This window comes from Nestor notabilis, unplaced genomic scaffold (assembly GCF_000696875.1).
Source record: "Nestor notabilis isolate BGI_N333 unplaced genomic scaffold, ASM69687v1 scaffold23058, whole genome shotgun sequence".
NCBI lineage: Eukaryota > Metazoa > Chordata > Aves > Psittaciformes > Psittacidae > Nestor > Nestor notabilis.
The window spans coordinates 1-9120 of NW_009940883.1; the positions used below are offsets into that span (position 1 = coordinate 1).

Consider the following 9120-nt stretch of genomic DNA (forward strand, 5'->3'; position numbering starts at 1 on the left):
GGTGCGAGGGGAGGAAGGCTGGTCGTGCAGGATACGGGAGAGACCCGATAAATCTGTGTAGTTTGGAAGTCAATTTCAAACTAAATCAGGCTGACCCACTCTAACAGCTGCTGGATCCCAGGGGAGGATGAGTTACAGAGCAGGCTGGGAGCACTGGGATTATCCAGAACAGTTTCTTGCAGAAGTTTGTGAAGGTATTGGGTGCGAGGGGAGGAAGGCTGGTCGTGCAGGATACGGGAGAGACCCGATAAATCTGTGTAGTTTGGAAGTCAATTTCAAACTAAATCAGGCTGACCCACTCTAACAGCTGCTGGATCCCAGGGGAGGATGAGTTACAGAGCAGGCTGGGAGCACTGGGATTATCCAGAACAGTTTCTTGCAGAAGTTTGTGAAGGTATTGCATGCGGCGGTCAAAAAGCTTACAAATCTAAAATACAGGACACCATGTGAGGAAGATGAAGAGTTTTAGACCTCAGCATTCAGGACAGGAGTCTTTTATATAGTGAAAATTGTGAAAATGACTGAATTAAGTACAAAAAAGTGAAGTTTGGCGTTGAAATACTGTCGTATGGCTAATATGGGTCAAGTGGGTGATCTCAGCCTAACCCAAAGGACGGTAAAAGATGAAAAGAAGAAAAACGAACTGAAATGATACTGCATTGCTGTGAGAGGAGACTTGTTTCTCCTTGGTGCCTGCAGTTTGTTTAGCCCGGTTTCCTTCCATTCTTAAATAAGTATATTTTTATGAAGAAGTAGAGAGACAAGCTCTGCCCTGCTTACGGTGTGCTGTCTGTGGCCACAGTGGAAATGTGTTGACATGTAGTAGAATAATTTGTGACTTAGATTCGATAATTAAAAGAAAAATAAGAATCAAAAAGATTCCTCACAGAGCCGATCCAATACATATCTTCAGTCGACCAGTTTCACCCAGGCAGAATACTTGTAAAGAAAAGGTGAGGAAATACTTACTAAGAGCTGAAAAATATCTTGTTTTTTCTCCTGGTTTTGACCACTTCCCGTACTTATCTCTAGTTTATTGATAATGTGGTTTTGTTGATAGTGTTAAAATACGTTTAATGTTGATAGTGTTAAAATACAGTCTAAATTTGCACAGCATATTGAAACGTGGTTTTCAAGTATGTTACTGATGCTCACTTTCCGTGCTAAAGGTTCTGAATCATTCTGAGTGTTTTCAAAGCCAGCAAAGTATTCCTTCCTTTGTTTTGTGGTTGGGGTTTTTTGCTTTGCTGTTTGCCTACTTTCGACGCTGTGATACTGAGAGGTTTTGCCTGAGTACACTTTTAAAAACTCTGTATAACAGGAGTAGTTTCACTGATTTAATGGGATTGTTTATACTTCATCATATGAACTAGGGGGCTTGAAATAGTTGGCTCTTCTCCAACTGTTTTAATTACAACAGCTTTGTAATGAGGCCATACATTGATTGGAAAGTAGGTTGAGCCAGTGAAACTCGCTTTCATGCCAGACGTCTTGCAGGTGTGAGATGGCAGTAGCTCAGCTGCTCTGAATTGAATTGGCAGTACAGAACCGAAGAATTCTTTGCCATATTATCAAGCTTCATTGCTATATTTTTTTAATTCGGCTTTAAAGTGACCTAAGATCAGGGTGAGTGTTACTGTGAATACTTTTTCTGTGCACAGGGCTTGGGATCTAGTCAGGGTTAAGGGATTTACATGAAAAGTGTACTTTTTGTAGCAGGACACTCACTGTTATGATAAAGATTCCTAGGGAATTTGAGTCTTTCTAATTGTAGAGGAGAGCTTAGAAAACACTTGGTTGCAGCACTACGGGTTTTCTTACCTACAACTTTTATATTTCTCTGTTTACTTCTTTCCCTTTAAGGTATGCAAGTTAAAACACAAAATATGCATGGGCAATAGTTTTTTTATTGTAGGACTATCATTAACTTTGGTAAATTTGTATCCCTGTTTGAAGTGCCTTAAAGCAATTAAAACTTAGTTTAAATTCAAGTACTGGAAAATGTACAGAGTATAAGCACAAAAAAAAGCTGCATAGTGAAAATACTAGAGCAGGCGAATACATTCAGGATGCCAATTACTCAAGTATTAATAACACCAAATCAGTATTAAGGTTAATGATAATCAGTCAGCTTCATACAGCAGATCTAGAACTGTTGGAGATACAAATACATTGTTCTTATTAACAAAAGATAGAAGCATAAATTATCACTGAAGGAATTTGTAGTATCAGTGTAACACATGCCATGAGTAATAAGGCAAATACTGTCACTTTAATCTCTCACATGCTGCTGTGAATCCAGCAAATCCAGTACGTGGCCTCTCTAGATTCTGAGCCCCTTCAATCCCGGTGAGTTGGTGGCATCCATGCCTCTTCAAAGTTCACATAAACTATCATTCTAAATACAGTTTTGTTTGAATTTTTGTTGGAAATTCATCTCAAAACATTATAAAGAAGTACGTCTGAGTTTGTATTTCTGGTTTTAATGTGTACAGATGCCAGATCATCTACTGTACTTTGTATTTGCTCCTTTGTGTAGGAGTGGAGGATAATTAATGGATATGGTAGAATTTTACTTTGAATATGTAGCCCTTATTTTGTCCATTTGATTTGAAGGAATAATAGTTGTACTCTGGCATAATAGTGACTTGTTACATGTACTAGATCAAGAGCAAAACTTACATATAATACCTGTCAGAATAGGAATTTGTTGAAGATTCCATTGTTAGAAGAAACAAAATTAATTAAATAGAATTAAAGTGATGGGTTGTCTCCTTATATTTGAATAATTAAAGAGGAGAATTTGACTTGCTATGGCTAAGGAAGTTGTACAGATACGTGTGGACACATAAGAGACTGGTTGATTTTTCAGTGGAAATTGCTGCTTTAAAACCAGTGGAGCAATATGGCTCAAATGTTGTTGGCTTGTAACAATGCTTTTAAAAATGTGCATATAATCATGTAATGCAAAAACATTTTAGCTCAGTTGTTGCCTTAAAAATCAGTTTAAAAATACCAGCCACTTCTAAAAGAAAATTCTTTGTTAGTAGTTTTTAAGAGCATCTTTTTATGTAAGCGTTATTTTAAAATGTATTTCAAGAAGTATAGCAGTTGTGATATAAATCATTACAAGAATTCTTTAGTCATTCTATGTACGCAATATTGAATAATTAAGAGAATGAAATATGCATTTCTCATTTCCAGAAAGAGAAAACAAGTTCTCTTTTACAAAGGCATAGTATGTTAAAGTATAAAGTTACAGTTTAATTTTTGCAATATTTGGTGAAATTCTACAAAACAACAATAATCATAGAATCTCAGAATCACAGAATGGCTTGGGTTGGAAAGGGCCTTAAGGTCATCAAGTTCCAACCCCTGCCATGGGCAGGGACACCTCACTCTAGACCATGTTGTCCAAGGGTCTTGTCCAACCTGGCCTTGAACACTGCCGGGGATGGAGCATTCACTACTTCTCTGGGCACCCTGTGCCAGCGGCTCACCACCCTCACAGGGAAGAATTTCTTCCTTATCTCCAACCTGAACTTCCCCTGTTTTAAGTTTAAACCCATCACCCCTTGTCCTGTCACTACAGTTCCTGATGAAGTCCCTCTCCAGCATCCTTGTAGCCCCCTTCAGACACTGGAAGCTGCTCTGAGGTCTCCACACAGCTTCTCTTCTCCAGGCTGAACAGTCCCAACTTTGTCAGCCTGTTTTCATACAGGAGGTGCTTCAGCCCCTGATCATCCTCGTGGCCTCCTCTGGACTGCTGCACCCAGAGTATAAAACTAGCAGAAGTTAGGCTTCTTGGAATCTTAACTGTCTTGCTCTTCTCCCTTTCTCTTAAAAGACTTGTATGGTCTTATTGTATTAATAAAAGTACTTAGTAAGATTTGTGGTTGTAGCAGGATACAGGCCGTGTAAGCCCATCTACATTTTCAGAGCCCGCTGGAGACGAACTTTGGGTTAATCTGCTGTCAGTTAAGGTTTGATGGAAGGAATACTGCAAGATCTCCTCATTACCAGCCGGACTTCGATGTCGGGAAGAGTTTTCTTTTTAGTGTGTAAACATCCTTCATCTGTTGCTGCCAAGTGGAGATCAAAGCGCAACGAAACAGACTTTTTCCTTAAGCGAGGGTTGTCCTTAAAGAAAGAACCTTCCCATTCTTTAATGACTTCATCCACTTTTTCTGTCCTGAAACAACAGAGTAAATGTATTTATGATCCTCTAAGCAATATGAGTTACTGATCTTCAGGGCTGCTGAAATTGCATAATGAAGTGTCAGGTTATTTTAGATGGGTACTGAAAGACTGGAATTTTTCTTTTTTTCACAGGTTCACTCTTCAGAAAAGCCAAATAAAGGGTGAGGGTTCATTATATTCTTGCGTTTGTACTTTTAAGTAGGCATGGATACAAACCCACTGCTCCTAATACATCACCCAGTTTGTTTCCAAGGAGAAAGTTTGGAATCCAAGCTCAAAAACTTTGCAAGAAACTGCTGTATTATAGTGGGCAGAATTCCTGCATGTGAAAGCCTTCAAAATAGGGAGGAGAAAAATGTAGTTCAGATCCAAACTTCAGAACGCAGATGTATGTTAAAATCTGCAAATCTAACTAAGGTGATCTAAAGCTGGTGTATGAGAACGGTCTTCAGCTGGGGAGTGTGCATGGTGGCGTTAATTTTTAATGTGAATTTCTGCATGTTTTCAGCAGCTGATCACAGTTAAGTGTTGGTGACACAGGACACCACAGTTAGCTTTAAATGTAACGTTAAATGCAAGTCAACAAAAGAGCTTAAAGAGCAGCAGGGGAAAAAAACTGAGGAGTATTTACTATTCAAGTAATTTAAGGTGAATAACACATACTAACAGCCATTCACATGCCACTTAGGAGCCAAGCTCTCTGTTCCCTGTTTGTTAAGTAGTGAAATATAGGAGTTTCCAAATAGCTAGTCGGAGCAACTGAGCCTGAATGCATGTGCATAAACATGCCCGAGAGGGACTTTGCGAGCATGGTCTGGGCTCTTTTGTTTTTAGCTTTAACTAAATGAATTATTATAGTTTCATTCTTAGCAGAAATAGAAATTACAGATCGGAAGCATCATCATGCTATTGTTAACTTATGAAGTAAATGCCAATAAAAAGAACTTTAAAATTTAATGTATCATTAAAACATGCCATTCAATACATCTTCAAGAACAATCGCTGTTCTTCTAGAGCTTCTTGGCTGTATGGCATGATACAATAGCCGTTAAATAAAGGAAAACTCAAAGCTACTGCCCACCATTTACTTTCGATTGTTATTCTGTTAAACTCATGTTTATCTTACTGTACAGTGCCACGAGCTTCAGCGCTTCCCTTTGTAATGTTTCCATCTAGGATTGCTTGTTTTGTCAGCACTTCCACCTTCTCAGTTTCATGCTGCTTTACACCACCTGTAAAAAATCACAGATACACTGGGCAGGCCAAGTAAGGGCAGGCTGCAGGACCTAGAGGTGTTTTTCCTCCTGCTGCACTGGAAGAAGATTCTGGTGTAATATCCCATCATTTGTCAGTAGTGAGTAACCTCCTTTAGGGCCATAATTCCTTAAGGGGAAAGGGTCTAAAAACTCACTTGCAGACAGCTTAAAGGCAATCTTGCTGGTGGTGGGCTTTTTGTCATCCTTCTGCTCAGTTGTACAGGAGCGAAACCTGCAGAAAGAAAAATCATGACAGTCTCCTAATAACAGTGACTTTAATCCAACACTTGTCATATGAATTGCTATGAAAAATGTGAGAATATGAGAGCCCTGAGAAGTTGTGTTTGAGTGAAGTAACTGTTTGTTGAGGTTTCTCATTCTGAATAGAGATCTGAAGAAAGTGACTGCAAATATCTGTGCAATTTCATCGTTGTTTTCAGACAGTTTTTAGTCAATTTGTTGTGTGCTAGGCAGAGTTATTTGTATTGGTACTGAGTTGTGTGTATTTTCACAGTTGTAAGCATTACATTTGGAACTGACTCCCCTGTTTGGAATCTTCTTGGGCAAAAGCGTGAGTGAGGTTCCTGGACTGAAACTCTCCATTTGCTGTGGAAAGGACTGAGCGGGGGTGATGCTCCTCTGAAAGATTTGTGTGTCTGGTTTTGTTAAGATACCCGTGCTGAATGTGAAAGGTGCTATTTTTAGCATTTTGCCTGTTGCCTAGCCTCCTTGTTGTTTACATCTGCATCGCTGCCTTTCTTGTGTCTACCTTCCAAAACAATGGTATGTCTGTGCTGGGGAAGGGGCAGACAGGAGGAGTTACCACCAAAGCAGAATGGCACTAGGAGATCCTATGTGTGCCTTTACATGCTTTGAGTGATGCTGAGTAGTGTGAACTCCACGTGCAAATGGACATCTGTCACGTGATGAGACATGAACTCCTCTCCCAGAGCTTCATGTGTGTGGACTTGCTTCATCAACACTCTGAGACAAACAGAGCCCACAGCGGGCAGCTCATGGGCTACAGAGTGTACAGCAGCATGCAGTGCCTTGACTCAGGATGCAGTGAGCGCGCTGTTATCTGCAGTGCGCTGTGGAGGTGCTCTGAGCTCCAGGCAGCGTGAAAGCAACAGTGAAACCATTTCTAAGGTTTTGATAGTGTAATTTTGTAATGATTGGTTCATGTATTTACAATTCTGCTGATTATTTCAATAAGAAGTTATGAAATGGAAGATCAGTTTCAGTACTTTTCCTCTGAACAAGTACCTGTTCTCTTCTTGCTCCAGCAGACTGCGATATGTTGCTATTTCCTCCTCCAGCTTCATCCTGGTGTTCAGGAGAATTTCATGTGCCTGAAGCTGTTTCTCAATACCTCTTCTCATTTCCAGTAGCTCTTTCTCCAAGCATTCAACCTCAGATTCCAAGTTTTGTAGTTGCATATGGTACTGCTGCTCTGTGGCACGCAGTGAACGTTCCAAACCCCTTTCCTGTGAAATTTAACTCTTTAAGGTTTAAGATTGATACGTGTAAAGATGCTGTATGAACTTTTCCTTAGCAATCTGTGTATTTTTACATCAGTTTTTAAGAATATTCTGTAGGAACAGGAGTAAAGCTTTCAAGATAATACTTCTACTCAGAAATTTTCCAGTAAAATCTGTAATAATTTAAGATAGGATAAAAAAGAGTAAATGTAGTCTGATGTTGTATCAGCAACCCACTGCCACTGATTTTACACAGCTTTGATTTTACCTCTATGGTTAAAACAGTATCCAGGTGAGCACTGTGTGAAACCTGAGCAGCCTGTATGCTCTTGTAGCTTGTCTGTATTAGTGAATTCAGTAAATTTCTCCCATACTTTAGCATGAATGAGTTGATAGACGTGGCCCACACATTCAAAGCCAGTTCTAAACTTGATGTAAATTGATTAGGCAGAATGACTGGGAGCTTGAGGAGGGAGTATCATGCAAATCTATGGTTGGCCAGTGTGAGAACATGCAAACACGTGTCTGTCGAGTGGCACATGAACACAGAACTGGTTTGTTGCTGGATCAGGCTCTGTGTGACAAGCTGAAAGTACACCCCAAAGCTGTGTGTTTCTGTGTGTGTGCTATTTCTGCTGTATAGTGGACATGATTGTTACAGAAACTGAATTGTGGCATAGTTTACACAAAGAAAAAAGGTATATTTTCAGATTTGAAGTTTCATGTTACGATGCTTACCACAGCGTGGAGAGATTCGATCTCGATCTGCATGTGGTGCCACTGCCGCCTCGCTTCACAGAGTTCTGCTCGGGCTGCTTTTAATGCTTCTGCATCTTTGTCCATTCTTTTAACTGTAGCTTCTTCTAGCTGCAGCAGGTATAAAAAAGATGGTAATATTAAAAAATATATTAAAATAATGAAAATAAAATAGATACATAACAATATCTGGTTGGAAAGAACAGCCTTATAGAGCAGGAGCCCTTTGGAGTGCTTGCATGATTATGGTTTTGTCTCACCTGGTCAGTGAGGAGGTTTCAGATTGTCAATTCTGAGTTTTACTGCAAGTGGGGAAGATGCCATAAGCACTTGAAATAAAACATGCTCTTCTGCGTATTTTACTGCTTTATTTAGGTTCTTATGATGCCATCAACTCTTTAGTTCAGGTCTTATACGGCAACTAAAATTAGTTTATTTTAGCCCCATTACATACTGACCTACTGTGATTTTACCATGCCATTGTTTTGGTGAAACATCTAGATTTGGCTAATCCACAAGCGAAGACTGGATACTCTTTGCTTACCCTTTTTTGCCTGGGTACTGCAGAACCGAAGTGACAAGATTATATGAATACACATTGGCTGCTTTATGCCAAACACAAATACAAATCTGACTTAGCTGTCTAGTTTACAGCCATTGCATTGCTGTGGGGATCATCCTGACTGCAGCAGCAGCCAGGCCTGGGATTAAAATAAACCTCACGATTTCTGCAATACTCAAGAAGTAAAACAAGGTGATATAATACTTAGTTTTCACCCTGGATTTCTTAATGCTTGATGGCCAAAACGTGTTTGGCTGTTTTATTTCCAAGTTCACTTGGGTTTTAAAGGTGTTTTGTATGTAAATCTGTAATAGCAGCATTGTGTGTTGTTAACATTGAATCAGTCTGTATTAAAGAACAGACTATTTGCTGAGGAGTATAACATAGTTTTACTGTGAACGCTATAAAATAGTCCCTGAAAAGGTACAGTTTGCTTTAATATAGGTGCTAAAACCAGTAAGCTGTCAGTATTTACATGAATTCTCCACATTGCCTTTGATTTGCACGGTTCTCTTCTTCTGGGATAGCTCCATGGTGCTAGAGGTTACCATGTTACAGCATATGTCATCATTTTTTAAATCACAACAATATCACTGCTGCAGGTACAGAAAATCAGCCAGACTAATTACACGGCACTCGTTCAGTGTGAATTTCATACCCTGAGCAAAATCTGCATCCCTGTCTTCTAGTTTGCATCTTACTGCAGTAGAAGCACAAACCTTCCCCGGCAATATGCTGCATTGAAAAGGCAATACTGTACCTCCGAGAGGCTGAGGGAGGAACTGTACAGAGCGGGGACGGCTCCTTGCTCTGGAGGGTGTATGGCTGTGTGGAGGCATTACCTGAGTCCTCGCTGAGGTGATGG

The 9120-nt window shown here is 39.8% G+C and overlaps 1 protein-coding gene across 1 annotated transcript; it reads right to left on the bottom strand.

Annotated features, from left to right (window-relative positions):
- Positions 1 to 3978: 3978 nt before the first annotated feature.
- Positions 3979 to 9112, bottom strand: KRT222 (keratin 222; the record flags this gene model as incomplete). Its single annotated transcript, XM_010020608.1, has 6 exons — positions 3979 to 4192; positions 5327 to 5432; positions 5612 to 5688; positions 6723 to 6943; positions 7676 to 7804; positions 9098 to 9112. Coding segments are annotated over 6 exons (762 nt in total), but the record flags the coding sequence as incomplete, so codon positions are not given.
- Positions 9113 to 9120: the final 8 nt, after the last annotated feature.